This window comes from Phaenicophaeus curvirostris, chromosome 1 (genome assembly GCF_032191515.1).
Source record: "Phaenicophaeus curvirostris isolate KB17595 chromosome 1, BPBGC_Pcur_1.0, whole genome shotgun sequence".
In the NCBI taxonomy this organism is placed as follows: Eukaryota; Metazoa; Chordata; class Aves; order Cuculiformes; family Cuculidae; genus Phaenicophaeus; species Phaenicophaeus curvirostris.
Window position 1 is genome coordinate 186347360 of NC_091392.1, and position 25672 is coordinate 186373031.

The 25672-nt window shown below is 38.1% G+C and overlaps 2 protein-coding genes across 2 annotated transcripts in view; one reads left to right on the forward strand and one right to left on the reverse strand.

Moving 5' to 3' along the window:
* MTUS2 (microtubule associated scaffold protein 2) overlaps positions 1–25672 on the reverse strand; it is a 738607-nt gene that overhangs the window by 290322 nt on the left and 422613 nt on the right. The window lies entirely within an intron of this gene.
* The window catches only part of UBL3 (ubiquitin like 3), a 55727-nt gene that overhangs the window by 21074 nt on the left and 8981 nt on the right, over positions 1–25672 (forward strand). Inside the window, exon 2 of the mRNA XM_069883125.1 lies at positions 23830–23938. Coding sequence (XP_069739226.1) covers positions 23830–23938 — 109 coding nt within the window. The remainder of the gene's footprint in view (positions 1–23829; positions 23939–25672) is intronic.

Genomic DNA, 25672 nt, shown 5'->3' on the forward strand with positions numbered 1-25672 from the left:
TCCTAAAATTTCCGCTCTGGTTGTGGCAAAACCTATGTTAATTCAGGTATTATGTAGACAGACATGTGGTAGGAGAAGAAATGGAGGGGTTTTTTGGTTTGTTTTTTTTTTTTAATTAGATAATGGTGGAGATACTGTAGACTACAGCGTAATACAGTGCCAGCTGGAAACTGTGCTGTGCCCCTTGCCAAACTGCTGAAGCTTCCCTTTTCTGAGTTTTCTTCATCAGGGCTTTTTTAAAAGTTCCAGTTCCTCTAAGCACAAGGATTGTCCATCCCAATAATTGGGAAAACAAGTAGATGAGCCAGGAGGCTGGCTTGATTAAAGAGGGAACTCATGGTTGGATCATTGAGCTCAAGAGACAGTGCTTAATAGCTGGTTTCCAACCTGTGGGTTGGTTATAAGCAGACCTGCAGGGGCCTGATGTAAGATTGAGATGGCTTAATATCTTTATCTGTAATCTAGAAGAGGAGACAAACTCGTGATGGTTGTGAATGCCAAACTGCAGGTGCAGTTGACCTGCTTCAGGGCAGGGCTGCCATGCAAAGGGACCTCTGCTGGCTCAGGAATGGATCAGCAGGAACTTCACAAAGTTCAGGACGAACAAATGTAATGTCTTGCACCTGAGTAGACTGACCTCCAGAACTGGTGCGTGGTGCACGCTGGGGACTGGCTGGCTGGGGAGGGCAGTGGGCCAGACATGAGCTGTCAGCATGCCTTGGCAGGAGTGACTGCTAATAGCATCCCGGGTTCTGTCAGGAGGGGTGTGAGCCAGAGCATTAAGGGAAGTGGTTGTTCCCCTCTACTTGGCACTCAGGCTGCATCAGGAATGCAGTGTCCAGTTTTAGACAGCTTTTGAAGTACCACACTGGCAGAGGAAATGTTGATCAGCTTCAGTGTGTTCAGCAGAGGCCTCCGAGATGGTCTGGGCTGGAGAACTTCTCCTCTGAGGAGAGTCTGAGGGAACAGGACTTCTTTAGCTTGGAGAAGAGATGGCTTTGGGAAGACCTAACACCAACCCCCTAGTACTTAGAAGGAGGTTATCTGAAAGATAGAGACAAGCTCTTTACTGAAGTAAAAAGGTAGGAGAATGAAGGACGACAGTCACGGGATCAGGAGAGGTTTTGAATTAAGAGGGAAAAAATACTGTAAGAATAACTGATGACATTGGTTTTTGCTTTTGCATTCTTCTATCTGATGCTTTTGACTCATTCCTAAACCAGCTGCACATATTTAGTGTTCAGGTTTATTTTCCTCCAACTTGTATGCTAGAGAATTCTTCATGACAGTTAGTAAAAGAGCTTCCTTTTCCTGATCCATGGTGAACCAAACCATCTTGCGCAACTTCTGAGGGTGTGTATTTTATCTTTATTGGATAGCCAGCAGAATATGCTGGGAAGTAAAGGTTCTTCATTAATTGGCCAAATCCTTAGGCTGAATAACCGCTTTGCTGTTAAAAAATTGCCTTGAAATACTTTTCAATTAAATCTATGTTAAGGTAAAATTCAAACCCACGCTCTATTTATAATATTTCATGTAGAAAATGGAAATTCTGTAAAGAACATGAATACAGAAATGGAAGGGACATAAATACAGAAATACTGAAAAGGAATTAAATGTAACTATTTAATTTATTTTACATAAAGATTGAATCTGGAACACCTCCCTTTCGTATCATAGAATGGTTTGGGTTGGAAAGGACTTTAAAGATCATCTAGTTCCAACCCTTCTACCATGGGCAGGGACACCTCCCACTAGACCAGGCTGCTGTCATCCAACCTGGCCTTAAAGCAGCCCAGGATACAGTTGGCCTTCTGTGAGGGCATATTGCTAACCCATGTCAAGCTTCTTATCAGTCAGCACCCCAAAGTCCTCTGCAGTGCTGCTCTCAATCACATCATCACCCATCCTGTTTTGAAAATGCAGATTGCCCCAGCCCAGGTGTAGGACCTTGCACTTGGCTTTGTTGAGCCCCATGAGATTGTCACGGGTCTGCTTCTTCAAATTGTCCAGGTCCCTCTGGATGACATCCTATCCTTCTGGTCTGGCTTTCTTTAACCTTCCTTTTCTGGTTGGCATATGTGGAGAAGCCCTCCTTGTTGGTCTTTGCTTACCTTGTCAAGTTCAGCTTTAGCTGCGCCTTGGCCTTCCCATCCCTACACAACTGGGCAGTGCCCCTATACTCTTCTCAGGATGCCTGTCCCTGCTTCCACTGCCTGTACATTTCCTTCTTGCTTTTTAGTTTCACCAGCAAGTCTCGAATCAGTCATGATAGTCTCTTGCCTTCCTTTCCTGGTTTCTTACACCTGAGGATCGAGTGCTTTTGCATTCTATGGAAAGCATCCTTAAGTATTTGCCAGCTCCGTTCTGCTCCCTTGTCCCTGAGGACCATGTTCCAGGGGATCCTACTAACTCCTTGAAGAGGTGGAAGCTTGCTTTCCTCAGGACTGCAGACTCCACCAGTGCATGATCACTGAAGCCCAGGCTGCCTCCAGTCTTGATGTCACTGGTGAGCTTACTTGCATTGGTGACCATCAGGTCCAGTATTGCATCCACTTTGGTAGGGGGTGTGTATTACTTGGGTTAAGAAATTATCTTCGATTCACTCTAGGAGTCTCCTGGATTACTGGAAGCTTGCTGTGCTATTTTTGCAGCAGACGTTACGAGCGTGAAGCCTTCTATAGATGGAGGCTATCTCCTCATCTCCACAGGACTTCAACTTTGTATTTTATTTCTGGAAACCTACCTTGACAGACATGCTATAATTCTTTGTGTTGTGTTCCGTATGTAGTTGCTTCTCCTGGAATTCTGAAAGGCTCTGAACATGTTTAATCTCTCCCTTGAAACATCTTATTTTATACTTCAGAGAATGTCTTCTGTTGTGCTGGCACAAGTACTTTCTTGCTTTCTTGAGAATGAAATTGCAGTTTTGTTTTATCAATTTTTCAATTGGTTTTGTCCTGCTAATAACAACAAAAGACGACTTAAAACTTCTTGTTCGTGCTTCTGTGCCCACTCAAATGCCAGTAAATCTTTGAGCAATGTCGCTTTCAACTACATCTTCTATCTGTGTCCAACATTCATTAAATAACACAGTTGTTACTAACATCTAAATGAGATAAATTTGTATATCTTGCTCCTGGTTGTAGATTTCGGACCAGGCATAGCAGTAAATTACAGCTTTGGGATGATAATGGATTTGAGGTAGTCTGTCCCTCAGGGATGCTATAACATTATTTTCTCTTGTTGTGTTTTTTCTGCAGTATCTTCACTGCATCCTCTTTAAATGACCCTTTAACTGTCTTCTACTCCAAACTTTCTTGTAGAGATTTCACGACACTGTCCTTGGTATGTTGCTCAGTTGCTATTGCACAGTCATCTCTGCTCTGTCTCTCGCTACCAAATGGTTCCTTGTTCATAGGCAGAACCGTATATTGCCAGGTTTATATGAAAACCTCTAGTCCAGGCTTGTCTCCTGGTCCAGCTAGAATCTGTCTGTCCCTCTGGCACATCTTTGATTAGCTGAAGCAGAACTGGGCTTAAGGTCATACACTTTACCTCTGTTATGGTTATGTGGGGTGTATCAGCTTTCCCACCGTTACTTGGGTATATAGTCTGGCTGCCATTTTTGAATGGATTTGATTGAAAGGCCTTAATGACATCTTAATCGTTTGGATTTTTGTTTCATATAATCTCTAAGTAACATACTTTCTCTTTACCTGCTCCTATGTCTAGAATTCTCCATATTTTCCTCATCTTGTGTCATTTTTTCAATTACTGCAATTACTCCTTATTTCTGACCCCTTTTATATGCTTCCAGAATGGTCTGCAAGGCATAAATGTAATGTTTGCATTCTTAATACACCTATTCACTATCTCTTTCTTCCCTAGTTAATGAAAAATAGATTGCTTATCTTTGTGTCACACACTTATATTTTCTTCTGGGTTGTTTGGCTCTCAGTGGCTACTCCTCCTGTACATGCATTTGATGATCTAGTGAGCACATCTTGACCTTTATCCCAGGCTGCCCATTCTGTTGAGAAAGAATTTTGTATGTGTTTACTGAAAAACTAAGATTTCTCATTTCGTCCCCTCCTGAATTCTTGTGTGGATTTCTGCAAGAATTTTGACAATGTGTAGCTGACGTTCTGAGAACACTGTCCAGAATAAGTCAGCAATGCTATCTTTGTGTTTTTTCTGTAGAGGTTTCGTATTTCCTTGCCAACCTTGAGTTATAAGTGATAGTTTCTTTGTTTTGATTAGACTTGGATTTCTAGGCAATATTGTGATACGCATAAGTAAGGAAAAGGTGGACAGTGCCTGTCTATGTTTATGAGAGGGGGTGGAGGAATAATATTCAAAGCAATTTGAAAATTGTAAGTTGTGCCTGAATGGTGAAAGTCCTGGTCATCAGATACTCAAAGTCGTTGGAAAAGTGGAATAAGTAGGTAAAAGTAGGGCAAGAATTTGAAGGTAAAATATAATCATACTTTTGGTTCTGCTGAGAATGAGCTACCTGCAGATGAAATGAATTGTCAGCTATGTAGGAGACTAAACTCAGGGGAAGTGGTTCAGTGTATAATGTCAAATAAATGTGCGAACGCAAATGAGTCACCTAGCACTGGGTGCTGGTAAGTAGAAAACACTGCTAAAAGGGGGAAAAGATACGAAAGCTGGTAAGAAAATTGATAGGAAGCTGAAGTGTTGTAAGAGAGAGTGATGGCAAAGAACACTTGGGATCACAGCAATCCAGAGGAGACTAAGGATTAAGCAGAACCGTGAGAGTGTTTTATTACAGTTCTTGGTCACCTTTCAGAAACAAATTAGGTTTTAGCTTCCCGACAAGCAACAGTCAAACAGGAAGGGTGATGCAATATGTATTTTCTAGTGATTTGTGCTGATTTTTCCAAAGGAGAAAGAACTTTCCCACCTAGAAAAAGTAGAGGTAATTGTATAGGATGATTCATGAGGGAAGCTGAATATGATATGTAATGCTTATATAAAGATTTGCTCAGCATTGTATGCTTACCTGTGTTGTTGTGGATTGTCTTTTTCTTCAGTTGTATTTACTTCTTTATGTGGTTGCATCTAATTTATTGTGAATTGAAGTAGGAAATAAACCTTATCTACAGACAGTAATGTCGGTCAATGAATTAATTACCAGAAAGCTATCAGCTAAAATGACATCTGCAAAGGATAACTTGTTGCAAAGCTTCCCCTTAAGATGTAACCCTTTTAGGTAGGAAGGATGTGTTCTAGTATGGTTGCCAAGAGAATTGTAAATAGATGAAGTTCCTTCACTTGAGTTAGGAGGTAGCTGTGTATCATCATGTTGATGTTGAACATATAGTACATCACTCAAACCTTACCACTGGACTTTTAAATTTCTTCCATTTCTCTTGTTACAATTGTTTTGAACTTTTAATTTAAAAAATTGCTTTTCCTTTTTCCTTCTCCCTTCACTTCTTGCAGAAGTGGTTGTTTGATTCTGGTCCTCCTTTCATATAAACAGAGCAAGCCAAGTGTAGAAGACCAAGTAAGACCCAGTGTAGAAAATCTCAGCCTCAGAGATGAAAGTTTCAAAATATTAAGTGTGATAGTGGCAGAAGGCTTCATTAGGAAGCCTTGGTTAGTGTTCACCATCACTTTCCTTCTAGCACCGTATGTGTTATTAATGCAGTGAGTCCAAGTCTCTCTTTCTCTGAAGATGTTTTTCTGGACAAGTTTGAGGAAGATGTACCACCTGCAGCTTTATCATAGAATCATAGAATAACCAGGTTGGAAGAGACCCAGTGGATCATCGAGTCCAACCATTCCTGTCAAACACTAAACCATGTCCCTTAGCACCTCAAGAGCCTTCCTGGCTCTCCTGTAGGCAAGATGGTTTGTGGATGGTTTTGATGTTTGGTGATGGTTTATACATCAAAAAAAGCAATCTTATTGTATTAAGAGCAATTAAAATAGTTGTGACTGCTTGAAAATCAAACCAACTCTATCAGCTCTTTATTGTACACAAAAAGATCTAATCTGTTAAAAGGTGTTATATGTTTATAGTTCATGAACACTTAATACTTGTTTTTATGAAAAGGGAAGTAATTGGTGTTATTTCAAGGAGTTAAGTATCTATTCTGCGTTTTGTATTGCTTTCATACTTAAACATGTGCAAGGGGGAAAAAACATTTTTATTAGTAATACAACTTCTGTGTTAGAGTACACTAAGTGTTAAAAAAATAAAAAGCTAGCACGAAGAATATATTGAAATTCTTGAAGGTACCATTAGAATAACTGAAAGTTGTTCTCCGTACTAAGCACTCTTGATCAGAATTTGTAAAGTTTTTCTCTGTGCCTGAAGACAAAGTGCTTTTTATGGTTCTGGTTTGATTAGTGAGCAATAATCTGTTAATTTTGGAAGCTGATTGTTCAGTAGTTTTATTCTCTGCGCAGTGAGCCACTGTCTATGGAAGACACCGGTGAAAAATGTTTGTGGTTCTTTTTTTTTTTTCTAGAGCTCAGACTAAAAGCATGTACTTATAGTACTTATACACACATTTCCAGGGTCAATATATTTAACTAGAACTATTTAAGTTGTGCATAGGCACAGCACAGCTTTCCAAATGGAAATGGAAGTATTTCTTAGGTTGAGACTTATGTCTTTTGGTGTGTTGTCGTGAACTTATGCTTCCAACTATTAATCTTTGCTTTGCTTATGGGATGAGTTTATTCTCTTGTATGTGTTTCTTAATGTTTCTATCTGCACTGGTTTATGTGCAGGAGAAAAATAATGTGAAAGCATGTGTGGGTTTTCAGAGAGACAGAGGGGAATGAACGGAGGTCCACTTAACAGCTTGCGATCATTGATATTTCTCCTTGCTTCTTTTTTAAATATTTTTCTGTGTAGCAGTAGCAACATTTAGGAGAATCTGTTTGGTTTCAGCATGTTGTTGCAAGGCACCAGAAGAAGCAGCCTGAGGAGCTGCAAGTCAAACTTCCTGGTCCCCTTCAAGCATGTAGAAATGCTGCAGAGGGCTCTCTTCTGATCTTCTCCTGTAGCAGCAGTGTTAGTTGGACGCTGGGCACCCATTCAGAGGACCATTTAGTTGATAGAGGAAGAGGGCTGTGGGGGAAGGAGAATCACTATGACTTTGTCTCATGTGGTTTGCAATGTCAGTTATGCTTCCTTCCTTGATGAAACAAACGGTATAATAACAAGGGAGTATTAATTACCACTGTATTTTCCTTTGGAAAGTTTGGAAGTCTTTAAGTGAGGAGCGTCTGTGAATGTAGCTTGTGAAGCAAAGAAGTATGATGAAACATTCTTTTGATTTATGTCCTTCTAGTAATTTAACTTACTGCGAGTACTGTCCCTCTGTGCAGGTGTGTTAGCAAACCACAAAAGAAATAATTAGTAGGCAAGAAACATTTGGGTTTGTATTGCAATTTGCAGAGTTCTGAAGAAATGTGTTATCCTTGTGTGCATATGTGTGTGTTCTGTGCTAATGATTATCAATATTTAAAGAAAGATCAAAGTTACAATCTTTCAGACCTCTCTGTGCAGCTTAGACTTGGTGTAGTTGTATTTGACTTCAGCTTTATCTATACATAGACATATCATATTGTGAATTATGTTTACTGTTAAACATTAACTTTGAGAATATGTGTTCTGAGGAGCTGTGAATTGTTATTAGCACTTGAATTCAAGGAAAAATGCAAAGATTGGGTATATGCAAGGACAGAAATACTGTTTTGGGGTAGAATGACACTTTTTCTTGATTAAATGCAATCTTTTAAAATACATCGAACTTGAGTGGGCAACATGCTGAATCATTACCTTTTTTGGACGTTAAAAAAAGTGCTTGTTCCTTCATTTGAGGTAAGAAAAAGGATAGAGCAGTGCTGTAGGTGTTGATATCTATATAAACTGAGGCAAGTGAACTGTAAGATTTAAAGAGCATAGAGGTTGTGTGAGGTAAGTATTCAGTAGAATTTTCTTATTTGTGTTAATGAGGCAAAAGATGTAATTTAATAAGAATAGTTGTGAAAATGATTGTTATGACTTACGTCAAACTGAGCTGTTAATTTTCAAGAGCCAAAACCAGTCATTGAAGGAAGGAACATGGCACTGTGAGACTGAGCCTCCCCTTAAAGGCCCTCTCTACTCCTTTCTCTCAAATTTGCAGGGTAGGATTGATGCCAGCCATGTTAGATGCTTGGGTTGATGTTTGGTGGCATTGTTTATTCCTTCAGTTTAACCACAGGAGGCAATTCTTATTTCCTCCTCTCCATCCCCCTCTGTTGCAAAATGACAGGGTACTCTTTTTTTATATCTTTTCACCAGAATTTTAAATTCTGCATTAAAAGATAGATGTAGGGGAATTGAAAATCTTGTAAATTTCTAAAATTGGGTTAGATTTAGTTTGGTTGACTTTGAGATTCTTACACTGTGATGTTATAATTGATTACATAGGATAGTTTTGCCATGCATTGAAGTATACCATGCGGAGATCCATCTGCAAGTTAGTATTCTCTGAAAGTAGGTTTTATACGGAGAATTAATACTGTATTAATAATTATGGAAATCTTTGATACTATGTGGACATTTGTTCTTTTGTTTGTTTAGCAGAGGCATTCATGGGGAGAGGTAGAAGTGTCATTTACAAAATGTTGATAATACTTGAATTGTAAAGGAAGTATCTCAGAAGTTTAAGGGAAGTTTAAACTTGAGAGCATTCTAGAACATAAGATTGAAATACTGTCTCAGTTTTCTTTTATCTTTGTGAAAGCGTGAATTATGAATAATGTATTTAGAATCACACAAAACTGAAATCTACAGGTAAAGTATCTTAATTTTTTGTAGTGGCATTGAATGTGGGTTATTTTTCATCAAAATGAAATCAGTTTGACTCAGTGTATGTATTCCAGATAATACTTAAAACACTAGTGTTTTCTAACAACATTAGTCACTTTTTCACTACTTTTTCTGTTTTCTTACACGCACTTATGTTTGATCATTATTTTGAAGTTTCAGTTCATTTACCCTTCTCTTGCACTGCATTTTATAAAATATCTTTATGGAGGCTTATTCTTGTTTTGGCATTCAGTCTGTTGAAGATTGTTCTATTATGTTAATCGGTTACATATACCAATATAGTGTATATGAGTGTTTGTAATGTAAGTAATATTACATTTCTTAATGGAGAGATTAATGAATTCCATTCTGTTCACCTCTAAAGAAAGGAAAATGGATTATGGAGCATGGATATGTTCTCTGTTCCAGAGTCTGGATGGGTGCAAGGCTGTTAGGTCTGTGCTGCTTAACATGAGGCACACACGCAATCTTTCCTACATTGTTTTAAGCAGATGACACCGAGGCTTTTGAGATTTGTCTGTTAGCAAGTAATCACAATAACGGCCTCTGCTTCAAAAGCAAATCGTACCCTGATGGTTTTACTGACGCAGTTGGGGAGGCAGGTGAATATGATCAGCTGGTTTAGTACTTGCATGAAAAGCTAATTAAACTTTCTAATCCTGCCTTTGAGGCATGTATTGGAAAGGTCCAAACTACCAGGGGTTTTGAAAAGAGAGGTTTTGCTTACTATATGTTACAGTTGTCTGTGCTGCAGTTTTTGAAATATGAAAGTATTTTTTGCCAGAATAGAATATAATATTTGATTAAATGTTTCAAAACCTTGGCCTCAGAGGTACTTCAGGCAAGCATTTATTTGGGGCCTATCATGTTAGGTGTATTTAGCTGATATTTCTATGAAGCATTTGCAGCTTGAGAGAATCAGACAATTATTACCCTGACTTTACTTATTTTTAACCGCTTGGCCATGAAGACTTGCAGCCGTTTCCTCTTCATGACTTGGAGCCTTGTAGGCTTCATGTAGCTTTACAAAGATAGCAGCTGATGGCCATCAGTCTCATTCCATGCCACATTCATCGCCCTTGTAGTTGATTTTCTTACTTTTGCTACTGTTCTGTTTCTCTTGCTTATGTTATTCCTGTGTTCTTTGCAGTCTGGAACTGGGTTGGTGTTGTTCTGCTTTGGTTTTTTTTTTTTATTATTTTTGGTTTGTTTTATGTTTGTTTGCTTGTTTGTTTTCCAGGAAGGCAGTTTCCACGTTTTACAAGTTTTCGTACCCTGTCATCTTGTTCCACTTCTTTCCGTTGTCGTTCTTCTCAGCTGTCTTGTTTAGTTGCTTTGTAGTGGTTTCAAATGTTTTAATAGTCTCTTAAATTAAAAAAAAATAAAATAATAATTTTTGAGCATCATTTACACTTCATTAGACCAAATCAGAACCAAACTGTCCCAGTTGGTATTCACCTCTCAGTTAGCTGTCACACTAACAAATGTATTTCCAAGATGAGAAATTGAACTTTCCTGTAATGTGGTGATGTTTAGATTCTAGGCAGTGTCTGGCACAGTGTACACTTACCCAGCTACTCATATCCTGGATTTGTAGTGTAAATGCTACACAGTGTGCATGCAACACTTTGTGTAATTACTTGTATGATTTATTGTAAGTAAACAGTCTTGCCTGTTGAAGTAATCAATGCGATAGTTATGTGCACGTGAGAATTTCATTATGTTCTTTGAAAGCTGATTTCTGAATGAGAATGTTAATATGAAAAGCAGATGATGCCATAGTTGTGTCTGGCACCACTGAGTGACAGTATCACAAGTCGCAGGTTGATGCAGATTGACTCTCAGCTGAATAGTCGTCCCAGCCATGAGTGGCTTAAGACAATAGTTTTCTTGATAGCTGTTTTGTGTGACAAATGCACTTTTCTTTCTAAATGCCAGATTCTCCTTTCAGCTTTGTATAATGATTTGTCTCCCAAACTATTGGGAAGAATTAAATAGTTCTGACAGTGTGGACTTACATTCTCTTCCTATGGAGCAGCTGTATTTTCTATACTGTCTTGTGACTGTATGCTAGAGTATTTGCAAGAAGTAGTTATATCTACAGTTTTGTTACTGTGCTGCAATTGTGCCTTAGTAATTAGCTAGAAAATGTGTTGGCTGATAACTAGAAAATTTTGAACTATATCACTGTGTACATCAGGTTTTATGCACAGAATTGTCATTTGGTGGATACATAAAAATATAAATAGTTTTCCCCCCAGAAGATTCATATTAATGGATACTGTGTCTTCTGACAGAGAGCATGCTGAATTCTGTTCTTATACTCTTCTCACCAAAAACATAGTTGCTTTAACTTTTATCATGTCAGAACAGCAAATGCAAAGATAGGACGTCTTTTTTTTTCCTGTAATGAAAAGATGTTTTCTCTTCTCTGTTTTTTTTTTTTTAAAAAAAAAAATTGTTAAAGATAGGTCATCATAGCTGACAGGGACATCTATCCACAACTCGAAGTTGAGCATGTTGAATCTCAGTAAGAAAGAGGATCTTCTGACTTGTTTGGTTTTGGGAGAGAGTGTTTGCTGCTTCTTGTTACATCAAAGTAATGCTTCAATTGAGATAATTACAAAAGTTTAGTAATTGTCTGGGAAATAATTCTTCATTAACTAAAGTTAGTCATACGCAGTGGTACTAGTGAGATTTTTCATAACATGGTCAGTCAGTGATGCTATCTTTCTAGACTGTCATGCCTTTTGCCTTCATGAAAAAGAGGGTGAGAGGGTCTTTAAACCTCATTACAGAATTTGTGGAACTGTTAATAAAACACTCTTAGTTTTGAAATGTCTGTTCTGTAAAGGAGGTATAGCCTGGAAGTATTATATGTAAAGCAAAACAAGTAGCTATCCTAAAAAGATGATGGTCTGAGTACATAAACAACAGGAAAGAAAAACAGGTCATCTCCATGTGTCAGAGAACTCGGATATGTGGAGGTGGAGAGTAGTATGTGCTAGCTGCATTACTCAAAACATAAGGACATGAAAGTTAAGGATTTGGAATGTAACAAGTCTAAATTGATTTTATTCTAGCGGAATCACAATGTTTGAGGAGAAAAGCCTGTAAAATGGTTTATTGTCCTGTTGCCTATGTATATAGATTCAAAAACAAATCAATTCAGGGAGGTAATACTGGTTCTTTTTTTCTTTTAAACGTAAGAGTCATAAATACTTTTGGGAGCTTTCAATGACATACCTCTGTTGCTGTCCATACATAGTGTTTTGTAAACCGTAATTAAGATGCAAGCTGGAACACATGTTGCCCCAGATTCAGAGGCCAACCTTACTCACTACTTCGACACAGAGCAGATGGTTTGTTATAATGTAGTTGTTGATGCAGTAAGAACTGAGAGGCACAACTAGTGTTGCTTATAATCACTACCGATTAAAAGACTGTAACGCCTTCAAGAAGGCATCACTATTCTCCCATTCTGCTGAGGGCTTAGTAAGATCCTAGATGAAGATGATATGTATACTTAGAAGATGCCTGATTATCAATTGGATGTTAAATCTGTGCTTTTCATATTTGTATGTAGATAGATTTTTTTATCCGGAGGGCTGGAATTAAGCATTTTTAGGTAATCTGATGCTTTTTGTGTAAAATCTCTCCGTACAAGACAAATGAAGAAAGAAAAAAGATATTACATATGTGCGCTCTAAAAAGCTTTTCTTATTAATTCTTTGTATTTTATTTCCTCAAAAAATCTAATTTTCTATGAGGAAAACTCTTATTGTTGGTGAAAAAGGTTAAGGTACCTTGCCAGCCAGATGCAGTCAGCTCTGGAAGCACGTGACTGCTGTGGTGGCAAGTACTTCACAGAACTCTGTGGTAGACATACAGAGATGCTGCATCACAAACTGGATCATCCAAGGAAGCTGAAAAGTAAACTAACAACTAGTAAATTGTATGTTTCTAACTCTGTAGAATGCTTAACAATACCAGAGAAGGAGGAGGGTAAAATGAAAGGGCAGCTTTAACTGTTTTAGTCATTAGTAGACAGTCCAGACGTGCTAGTGCTCTTCCTGATGGAAATAGGATAAGAATTACTATATGACTGCCAGCTGGGTTGGAAGAACACAAGCACTTGACTAGCATGCAGTAACAGAAAGGTAGATAAGCTGTCCCTTTTAGTATTCAGCAGTGAGTGCAAAGCACAATAAATAACTGCGTCAGACCTTGTTTGTGCTATCACTCCATTAACTTCAGTGAGTTGACTTTTGCAGGCTTGGGGATGACTTTTGCAGACTTGGGGATGAATTAGTGCCATAATGTTTAAAAAGAACAAAAACATGTAAGCTTTCTGCGAACACGTCTTACATTTTTGTTGAACAGTTAGGGTGGCTCATGGAGGAAGGAAGAAATGGAAGGTAAAAAGTGTTCATTATTCTGTTCTGAGAAATACAGGCATAGGTCAAGGTCGAGCTGTTTGCTCTTGAAGAATTGTATTCTGAATAACTTGGCATCAGCACCACAAACCTTGATGTCTTGTCACATAATTCAGTGTTTTCTCTGGGCTATTTTAGGAGGAAAACAATTAGAAAAGGTTGCGTTCTCATTCGTGTCAGAGTTGCTTGCTTTTGCTAGAGTAAGCGGGATCTGTGGTCTTTCAAACGTCCATTTTTATTAAAATTTGAACTATCTTTTGCATCAGGGACAAAAATATATAACATCCTGTCTCTTGCCTTTAATTGTCACAGTTCAGTGATTTAGAGAGTGCTTTGGAATGGCAAAATTTTGGCTGACTGCCATGATACACAATAAGCCCAGAGAAGCTACAATTTGGTAGCCAATATTAAAAATCTAATTTTATGATATTTCCGTGCTAGTTAACTGAAATACATCTCTAAGTCAAGGTACAACTCGTTGCCTCTTTCATGTTTTAGAAGCTATTTAAGACTTTTTCCATTTTGTCTTTGACACACTCTCTCAAAGCTTGAAAAATTTAATGCTTCAGTGCTGACCAAGGTACAGAATCATCTGAGGTAAAGGACGTATCAGCAGAGTCTCGTAATGACTCTGGAGTGAGAAGCTGCAAACTTACTTTTTATTGCTGGCATTTCCACTAGGATATACGTCCTGAAGAACTTAGGGAAGTGTTTTTTCATTCATACAATGTTCAATATTAATAGCTTGGAGCTGATATGAGGGGGATTTCAGAGGACCACATCACTCTTTATTTGTCTTTAGGGAGTGACTTTTTTTTTCCTAGAATTTTTCAAGCTGTGCCTAATTTAAATGGCAAATACTATTTACACTAGCTATAATTTGTACTTGGTCACGGTATGTTTTTTTTAATATTGCTTAGTAAACGGCATTAAAACCATATAATGCAACAGTTAATGCAAGAGAAAATAGAAGACAGAATCGGTTTCAGAAGGTTTTTCCCCTGCTTCTGTTATTCCTCTTCTGCTCCACATCAGGCTCTGCCTGTATTTGTTTGCCCTCCAGGTGACCAAAATTTCATATTAATCTGAGTATGTAATTTTCTCTGTTTCATGGTTTAGTCACTTTCTTTCAAAGTGAAAATAAAATTACTCCGGCTCTGGGTTGAAAGTATGAACTTTGAAAATAGTAGGCTTGAGTGCCTTGTGATGAACTTTCTGCCAGTTTTGCTACCTGTTTGTATTAAAACTCAATCTCAAAACATGGTCTTTTTTATGTTGTACTTTACTTATTATGGTCACGAAGGACTTGGACAATTCCGTCATAACTTAGGAGAAATTTATTTTATATGTGCAAGGCAAAACTGCCCTGTCTCCAGCTAATGAGTATTCAGAGTAGGTCTTAAAAAAAGGTCTGAATCTGTCGTGTCAGAGTAGATTCACTTGTGGCCTCCAGGAGACAAGTTAATTCTGTATCCTACTATTAAAGCATGCACCTGCAATACAGTAGACAAAATGCTGTTTGAGCTGAGAAGAGCAGATACGTGAATACTTACATTCTTTGAAGTAATGGAGTGCCTCCATTCTCATGCATTGCTGGGAGAGAAGTTATTCTTGGGTGCTCATCATTTGTGGATTTTATTTCATCAGAATATTGAGAAGTCTTTTACTGATAGAATCAGTATGTTTCAGGAAGAGGTTATTCTTCTGTTTTTATTTTTATTGTCACAGTTTAGCCCCTCTGGCCAGGTCAGCAGCTGAACACAGGCAGTTGTAGTCCCAAAAAACTGATTTTCAGTGAAAACTTTTAACTAGCTCCAGCTGATACTTTGATGTCACCACCCTTCAAGATAAAAAAAAAAGCAAACCCAGCCTTGTCCCAGGAACACTAATAGTTAAGATACTAAAGGAAACTGTATACTCCACTGAAATCCATTGTATTCCTCTGGCTGTTTATGATAGTGTCTGTATTAATTTATTTTGAAGAACAATGTTTCTTATTTATTTCTAGTTAAAAGATGACCCTGGAACTCATAGGAGAATATTGAAGAATCCTCCATTGTTCCAGTGTGATTTGAACTGAAGTGAGGGAATGGATGAAGTGTGACCAAGGACTATGATTTTAAGTTCAAGAATGTCTTGGTTTCCATAGTAACAGCTAGCTCTATCATAGATACTGAGCTAAATGCTTATAGGATTTTGCTTTTCCCCCTCCCTAAATAAAATGTGATTGTTTCATTTCTCTTCAGACTTCCCTGAAATTTGCTAATTTGTTTGCATTTTCATCAGTGCAAAGTTGTCTCAGCCATTCCTTGTCTGAAGAAAGCGGTTGCACATAAAAACATGTTTGTTTCTCTTTGTAGTACTCTAAAGATGAGTATGCCATTGAACTGGCTATGAAGTTCACCTTAGTCTTAAATAGGGTGATGTGAGGTTCTGTCACACTTTCATGGTGTCACATTAGGGTTGCCCTACTTCCACAAGTGGCGTGGCTTTGAATGAGTGACGCAGGTCTGGCAGCCAGCTGGCAATGAAACTTCAGAGCTTTGTTCAGTGACACTGATGATTTATGTCACTTCTCATGTTCCATATCCATTTTTTCCATCTCAAGTAAACTTATTGTAGGCACAAGGAATTATAAAGGTAGAGCAACGCCCCTTTGTGCACCTGAAGGAGGGGTTCTGAGTGTTGCCAAATGTAAATTTTAGGTGTTCAGCTGTGGAAGTACTCTTAAGTAACCTGTATTCCTTATAAAGCATCTGGTGAAACTAGGATTCTAGAAGTGTGATTCACGTGAACTGTAGTTTTATTTATTTTACCAAGTTACTCTTGAACAAGAGTCAAGAATCAAGGATGTCTCCTCTCCCACAAGAATGCTTGCATTGTTGGGCTACAAATTCATACTTCTTGCTTTCTTACCTCACGCACATGTATATCTTGGTCCCTCTGCCAGATAGAATCTTGTACAAGGAGGTATTACTATTATTCTAGATTTGTCTCTGTTAAATTGCATTGGATCCAATGATCATGAGCTTATATAGTTGAAATGAAATGGAAGAATAAACAAAGTAGGAGTGTCATAAAGGCTTTGTATTTCAAGGGGGCAGGTGCTGATTAAACCCAGTGTGCTGGGTTAATATAAGGACCATGTCTGAAGAATTTGCATGCTTGAGGTTTCGTCAGGTCAAAGATATTTAAGGTATAAAATATCTGCATGCTAAGTGTGTGAAAGGATGTAGAAAGAGGCCTTGAATTTGACAGATGAATAACCACCTCAAGAATGATATTGAGAAGGAAAGAGAAGAAATAATGGAATAAAATCCACAATATATATTTACCTCAGTCAGATGATGATGGATTGATTAGCCAGTTTTCTTTGGAAAAGAAAATTCATTTTTCAGATGAGGGAAATGGAGAAGAGCACAATCTGGACTCAGTGAGCAGATGATACTGTGTAGGAAAGAATTTGCTTAGGAAGGGAGGACTTGATAGTGTGTGACTCAGGTGGAGAAGATAGTAGGATATAATGTTGAATGTAGAAGTGTCAGTTGTTTTCAGTGGAATTCTTTAAAGATTAATTTTGGGACCAGGTATCTTTCAGATGGTTTCATTTATGCCACTGGCACAAGGAAAATCAGTATGCTGATGGAATTTATTGATGATGAAAAATTTGGAGACACCAGTAATAAAGAGGAGGATCATGATGTTGTATGGAAAAGATTGGATTATGTCAAAACTGAATTAATAGGAAGAAAATTAATTGTATTAATATAAAAATATCTTGTACATTATGGGTGGTTAAAAGCAATATATTTTTTAATGAATTATTGATTCTTTTGTAATGACTGGAGAAGAGCATTGCAAGATACTGCACTGCAAATATGAGGCAGTTGTGATTTTTTTTTTTAATGGAAAGTGGAGAGGTGTTTTCAGTCAATTTAGTGAGGTTCTAGTATAACTATAAATTTCTGAAGTACTATGTATGGTTCTAATCGTGCATATTTAAGAAGGATGGATCAAAACTAAAGTGAGATGCAAATTGAAGCGAGTTGTAGAATCATTCACTTTGATAAGTCCCCAGCCCACACTCTTGGTGAAAGCAGGGTCACCACTAAATTCAGACCAAGTTGCTTGGGACTTTATCAGTTGAGTCTCAAAAACACCCAAGGCCAGAGCTTCCAGAGCATCTCTGTGTGACCTCTTCCACTGCTTTGGTGTCCTCAGGGTGAAATTCTTTTTCGTTATAAGAGCTCAAAGCCTGTTGTTTCCATTTATGGCTGTTGTCTTTTGTTCTTCTATCTTGGACATCAGTAAAGAGGTGGTTGTCTTGGTAATTTAAGCACGGGAAGGCTGCCAGTAGCTGCTCACCGGGCCTTCAGGCTAACCAAGACCAGTTTCCTTAACCTCTGCTGATGTGCTTCAGAGCTTTGAAGACAGTGATCACAGCAGGGACCAGCCTATTAATGAGGACAACATTTGCTTGTTTATTTTAGCAAAGTGCATTCTTGTCTGTAGATGTAAAAGAAAGCCACCAAAAGTTCAAGGGTGGGAGAGGAGCAGGGGAAGCCTATTATAAATAAGGCACAAAGTAGGTCTAGCATCAGTGAATATAACCTGTCCAAGAATAAACTGGGAATTACAAGAAAGCTCTGCTCCATGGAACAGTCAGGTTTTTGAGCAGCCTTCTAGGAGTGTGAAAACTGAAGTTCTTCATTTATATTCAGGTGGTTACATTTCTGGAAGGGATTACATGAGATGGATATATCTACCTTGGGAGTGAGCTGGAGCGTAGAACCTGCAGGTCCCTGCTGCCTTGGCCTGTGTCACGCTGCTGTTTCACTTAAATTCTTATTCAAGCTTGGTTCAGCCCCTTATGTGATTCTGGTGGAATCCAGTCAGTAAGCTGCATTGTGTGATGCTTTGAAGTTTCTCTTTGGCCTAGACTCATTAAGAAACTAATGCATCTTTAGAGGACAAACGTCTTTCTTATGATTGTGAACTTGAACAAGGAACTAAATGTATTGGATTTTGAGAAGTAAAACTGCAATCTCTTTTTCTGAATTCTCTTATTCATTGTTTTCCCTTCTACTTTGTCCCTAGTTTTTAATTCAATTTAACATCTATTAAGAAAAGGAAAAAAAAGTCTTGTGCATGTATTTTAATTCTTAGCTGCTGAAGAACAGCAGTAAGTTTAAACATGGGGTGGTACGATACTTTTCCACCTCTGCATTTTATTTGTAAGATGGGAAGAATCTTAAGCTGCTGCTGGAGCATAAAATTGCTAACTAACAAACTAACTTGTTTAACTGAATAGATGAGAAGTCACTTAAACATTGAGAAACATTGTGTAGGCTGTAAATCTCTCATTTCTTGATGTTTGAGAGACTACCCAGTTATTTAACTTTAACTGTGAAATTAGAAGCACTGTGGCACTAAGACGTTTTATAGTCATGCCTTAAAAAAGGAGCAAACTGTTGCAGATGCCTTTAACAAACAAAACACAGCTTATTCTACATCTGCATATATGCGACCCAAATTTCTGCTCCAGAAGTTGTGGTCACAGTTGTTACTACTGTATATAATGTGTATTGTTTTGGTTTACAGTATATAATCTGCACTGAAATTCTTCGTTGTATATGCAGTGCAACCGATGGAGCAGTTACTGGAGCTGTAATGATCAGATCGGTGTTGTCTGTGATGTGGGGGAGAGTGAGGATGAGGTTTGCATGCTCGAGATCACAGACAGAATGTGCTGTTATATAACTGTGCAGAGGGGATGTAGTCCACAAATTGCATTTAATCCTACTTCTGATATTGTGGCTTCTCTTAACTCCTTTCATCAGTAACGCTGCAGTTGGTGCTATCATGCAGAAGCGAGAGGATGTGATGCTTATCAGTTTGCTGTAGAAGAAGGCTGGAATTCCCTTTGGTAGCCTGAAGGGAAAAAAAAAAAAATCAGTGTGGTCATTGTTCTGTCCCCTTTGGAGGAGCAAACTTGTCAGGGCCACAGAAATTGAGCAAAATCTTGGGACCAAGACTCTTTTGACAAGAATAGGTGGAGGGGCTCTAAGCATACAAGGGACACCGATACCTCCTCCTTGCTAACTTAACATAAGATACAGGGTAGCCAAGACCACTAAGAATCCTTTTCGTAACTTGAAAAAGTAAGATTTGCTGCTTTTGTGTCAATACTTCTCTACCTAACTGACGTTTTTTTCCCTGCACTTTCCTTTGAGTAAATGCTTTTTATTTCTTCTTTTAGATATGAACTTTCATTGTTTCAGATCCCCTTTAGTCTGGTTGAAGTAGGGTTCTCAGGCTTACAGAATAAGTAGTACAGCAGTTGCAAGACATTAAATTTCCCAATGCTCTTGAGGGGAATGAGATTAGAGTCTAAATTTAAAGGCAAGTTTGGATATTCTTTGCTTCAAACCCTTTGAGGTAGTGTGGTGTGCAACTGGAGACTAGGATTCCTTCAAGCTAAGATTAAGAAATATAAAGATAGATATACATACCACCATATATATATATATATATATATAAACATAAATGTGCCAGTGGCATGCTGTACTATAAATAAGAAAATACTTTAACCTTTCATTAGAGCAGCTGTTTCCTTGCACTTGATGCAACATCTGCTTGACTGATTTAAGTATTTATTTTGGGCTTCTGCTGATATTTGGTGATATTCTTTTTTTCAAATGAAAATATTCCTCCTACGTTTTACACATGCAGTATAGTATATCCTGTAAAATTATTAGTTTATCTTGATGTGTCTTTTGTATTTCATAGTAAGACTATAAGAAATGCTCTTCAGCAACAAAAAAAAAAAATTAAGTGCTATTAGGTTATCCATCTTGAAGAGTTGAGAGGGGGGGAAAAAAGGAACTAACATTTTTCACATTCTCTTCCACAGCCATTGCTTATATTAATTTTACATTGTATTTTAACTGCAGAAGTATGACTTAATCAAATGTTCCAGGAAGCCAAGTTAGTTTTGGTTATTTCTCTATGATATTCTTCTTCTTTCTGTATTCGCTTTAGTGTGCCTGGTAATCTCAAAGCTCAGTACTAAGAATGAAATGTGTCTCCTTAATGTTATGCTAGCTGAAGAATAACTTCAGTCCTATAGTAATGCTACGCCTAATCATATTTTAAGTGCTGATCAGGACTAATCTTCTCGGGTTTTTTTTAGTGATCTTGTTGGGTCCAAATCAGACAGTTCTAGGGAGCTGATGATTTGGTGTTATGTCTGCTGCCTAGGAAAATGTTATGATCTTCAAAACAAGTAATCCCCACCAGAGATAATCTACACACAAATGAAGAAAAAGAAATCCTTGGATGATCTCCATAAAATCAGAGTTAGGGGACTGCTTGGCCAGAGGGAGCAAGCGAAGTGGGGAAGAGTCTCAGGAGCCAGTTGGAGGAAGTGGATGCAGGGACACCTGAGTAAGGAGTATGGGGCAGGAGGGCTTTTGATGGAGAAGCTTCTCATTACCGGTGCCTACAGCAGAGTATTTGGGGTTGCTTGGTTTGTTTGTTTTTTTAAACCGGCAGCCCATTTCCAAGTACAATAACAGTTTGTGATGCAGCCTAAATGTACTAGATTTTTGGCAGTGTGTTGGTGTTGTAATGAGATGCGTTAATGCTTAAAGGATAATTAAAGATAATGAGCTATAGAGAAAGTGGAATGGAGTGCAGTAGAGAACACCTCTGAAAGCCAGAGTGTGGCAAACTGACTTTTGATGAAAAGAACTTATTTTCTACACAGACATTTTAATAGTTTAATCTGAGTACGTATGAAGTAATGGATGTCGTGCTGTGTTGCAGGCTATTGGTTCAACAGAAGAAATTAGGATTTAATAGAGAAATCATGAGTGTGTGTAAGGGCATAAAGGACCTGACTGAGAGGAGGGGTAAACAGGCTCAGAGAGAGCTCCTTGTTTGAAGCATTATGGATCAACTGTTAGATCAGCCTGACGTTTCCCCATTCATTTAATGGCAAAGGTAAACATAAAGGGAACTTGCTGCTAGAATTTGATGACACTAAGTTTGAAAAATGCTTTTTAACGGAGAGAGAAGGAAGTGTTACACAGAATTTTTTTGAGGGTTTCATAGGCCATGGGCCCAGACACGGAGGAGATCTGAAACGCCTTTGTGGTGCAGGATACTCTTTTCCATCTAGCTTCCTTTCCATGGGAAGGATGGAGTAATAGGACAGGGATGAGAATTGGAGGCTTGCGCTTTAGGTCCTTACAGCCAAAATGCTGTTTATAAGCTTGAAGGCTGAAAAACTGAAAGGGTCAAAGTAAGGAAGGGTGCAAGTAACTGAGCAAACCACCTGGTGCAGTTGTGAAGAAGGTATATGCGCTCTTCAAACACAATCACGGATGTTTCCATTAGACAGAGGAAATTATTAATGGTACTATGTGAGCATCTGGTGAGGCATCATTTAGTATGCTTCAGAAATAGTCATCTGTTTTGAGGAGAAAACACAACAAATTGAAATGTGCAGAGACATTCATCCTAGGATGAATGGGGAAATAGGCATCTCAGTAGAGAAAGCTTGAAGAACTTATCTTAGGTAGTCCAGCTAAAGAAACCATGTATGTAAGTGTTGTCCATGCCTACACAGTTGGAGGCAGCTAAGAAGGGAGAAACTACTTGAACTGGAAGCAATATAAGCAATACAACAAACGGCCATAGTCTGGCAATTGCTGAATTTATGCATAACATTTTGAAATTATAATTCATTACGGTAGTCAGGATTTTGGAATAAATAGGAATAGTGGAACTTGGTGTGCTTCTCCTGCTGTGAATCTTGGTGAGATTTGAAAATAATTCCTTAATTGTTCTGAAAGTATCAAAGAAAATGGAACTTTCATGTTTATATCCAGACATGTTCTGAATTTTATGAATAATTGTCTTGACTGAACAGTATTCCTGCAGCTTCTCTCCTTTACATTTTTTTGTGATTTCCTGTTTGCAACAACATGGCTGTGGTGCGCTCTCAGAAGCAGCTACTGCTGGGCTTCTTTCCTGGGCTAATGGCACAACTCATGTTTTCTGGAGGGTTTTGGCAGAGGGACAAGGAGGGGAACCTGGCCCTTTTAAGCCAACTGTTTTTATCCTTGCTACACAGTGAAATAGAGACTGAATTGCTTTTCAGAGGGGTCATTTTCTTCATTGACCTTGAAGTGTGCAGGATGAGAGAGATTGTAATTTGGATACCTCCGTTAGGTGCTTAACGATAGGTCAGATGAATCCAAGCCAAAGCATTCAAAAGGGAATAGACAATCTGTCTGGCGAGATGCTGAAGTAAGTGGTGAGTTGGTAACTGAGGCAGGGCTGTGGTTATGATATGCTGAGATTTTTTTTATCCTGAAGAAGTCTTGAAAAATTGAGTATTGCTGTAAATTTTCCCTTTTGTATTTGATCTAGGAAATAGTTTACTGAATTCCAACAAGGGAAGCTTTGTTGAAACTTAACTTGAGAGCCACAGTTTGAGAGTGATTTGGAAAAAAATATCCAAGCAGTTACTTTGCTAAAGCCGCCTTACTAACAGTTGATGCAATTTAGGCTTGTAAGCCAAAACATAAAAGCAGCTAGACTCCTGTTTGCCACCGGCATCCGTAGGTGCTAACCACCCAAACACGTTTTGTGACCTTTAGTAGCAGTTGCTTGATGAGGCCAAATTTAATCTCTAGTGCATTGTAAGTAATGTCATTGTGAATTCTTTATACAGGTTATTTTAATGCTATATGGAATGGGAATTATAGTAAATAACTTGCAAACAGAAAAGAGAAAAATTGTAGCTGAAGATGCTAATAGTTAGGTAAAGAAAATCAGTGATAGAAAAACTATGATGTGGTGTTATTACTGTATTGCATGCAGATCTCAATCACTTTGTTTGTGAGAAAAGATGGTGGTGGAACACAGTTTTGGGTGCAGAAGACTGGCACAGGGATTCAAGTTCTGTGGCAGCTGGGACTGAGGAAGGATGCTCTCTGACTGGCTGGTGTTTTTTACAAGATGCTGTGAGTGAGATCAGGGCTGACAAATACCATACTGGAGAGAGTACACTGGGGCTTTCACTGAGGCTCACAGGCTACTCAAGTGTGGATTTTGATATTTTTAGTGCTCTCTGGGTTAATTTTTCAGGTTTATAATTTTTCCCCTTCATTCAAGAAGATATGTTGCCGTAGCTTGTGTCTTGGCTGGAGGTTTTTTATACTCTGAAAGCTTTTTTTAATGGCACAGCTGATTCAATCACTACCTATCAGAATCTTCTGATGTTTATCTTCAAAAGTGCCTGCTGTTAGAATTTAATCTTCTTTGTTTACCCATACTCTAGGAAGATTTTATTGACATCTTAGACCCTATTTTTAACACCATCTTAAAGTGTTTTCTCAGACCACTTGGCAGCAATCTTCTAAAACCAATGGCAACTTTTAATAACTTAAAAAAGTTAATAATTTGTTTTCTCTGAGTACCTTCCTAATACTTCATATTTATTTTTTTTATTAACAGATAAATTTGCGCCTCATCTTGGTAAGCGGGAAAACAAAAGAGTTCTTATTTTCACCAAATGACTCTGCTGCAGATATTGCAAAACATGTGTATGACAACTGGCCGATGGGTGAGTACCTGTGGGGCTTTGGCTTTTTAATTGGCAAACTAGAAACGTCCTTGCATTTTCAGACTAAAATGTCAATAAACTCATTGACATGAGTTCTGTCAACATTCAAATTCTGTTCTCAACATTCAAATTAAGTATGATTATTGTTTATCTGGGCATAGATTGAAATAAAAATACAATCGTCTTCTTGCCTTCTTTTTCCCCTCTTTCTTTGGTTGGACAGAGTTACAGACGTCAGGACTATTTCCAACTTTATTTCAAAAATTTCCTTTCCCAAACTGCAGCATTTCTTTCCCCTGATCTTTAGACACTTTTCTTGATCGGTCTTGTTAGAAGATCTAGTAAGTGTGAGGAGATGTTGGAGATTAAAGACCTCTTATGTGAGGACAGCTAATCTAAAACGTGGCATGTCACAGGAGCACAGTAGTGAAATTGAGTCTGACATAATTTTCCTTACTGCCTTATCTTGGAAAGGATCTGTAATAATGATATTTTTCCAGGAAAAAATCAAATATTAAAGAACATTTTAAAAGACATTAAAAGACCGAGGGAAGCTGAAGTTGTTTCTATGAATATAGTTGGTGCAATGCAGGAAGACTATCTTTGGAAAATGGAATTGAAAACTTAGGATGTGTGTTCACGTATGTGAATAGTTCCACAAAAACAAAGTGCTTCTGTTCTCCCTGACTATGACTTCATGGGAAATAGCCAAAACACAGACATAGCATTACATAGGATGAAAGAAAATGCTTCTTTGGGTACAGGACTTCATTTGGGTTATTGTTTTGATGTTAAAAAAGACTACTCTTTATGCAACCTAAAACATTGCAATATCTGGTTTTGTGGTGCCTTTGTCAAAGAGGTATGGCGGATGTTAATTCATGCTGAAAAGTTAGTGTTGATAATCCATATTTTAGGCCTTAAACTGGTCTTTGAGGTCAGGAAGAAAAGAGTTTCAGAGGATTTGTTTGCTGTTTGTTTTGCTGGGGTGCAGCATTCTGTGTTTAGTGAAACCTCCTCCTTCATTACAGATTTTAAGTCCTATGAAGTGTTAAGATATAGATGTAAAACATTTTTACACTAAGAAATCTGGTTGATGTAGCATCTGTGCAGCTACTGTACATATTTTAATGTGTGCCTACAACATAGTTGTCATGACCATATGTTCTTTGTGTACTTCTATCTGAATTACTAATGGCAGATTTTTTTTCTTACTCAAGTTTATTCCTGAACTTGTGGTCTCAGGTTCCTAGTCTTGTAGAGAGCTTGAAGGCTTTAGATTCTGAGTTGAGAGTTGAGGAGAAACCCAGACTTCGAAGTCTCTTTTTTAAAGAAAAGAAAAGAAAAGTAGAACCAGACATGGAAGCCTCTGTTCAAAACCTGCTCTCCTGAGGGAGTGATCCAAATCTTTAGGAATATTTAATTGCCTGTGCAAAGAAGAATAGTGTCCATTTAAGACTGCGGAAAAATCTACTTCAGAATAGTGTATAGGTTTTCACAAATATAAGCCAGCTAGCTGTTGTCAGACTGAGAGATCTTGATGGGGACTGAAGTTTCCTTGAAATAGAGATGATACGAAATGATTGGTTTTACCACCATTTTGACTTGTCATGGTCTCGTGGGGAAAAAAAGTCACAAAATATCCTCAATCGCATACTGGCAGCATTAAGGCAAACTTCTCCCTTCTTTTGACAAATCAGTTGATAACTACTACTCGTACCTTGTAGTGGAAAA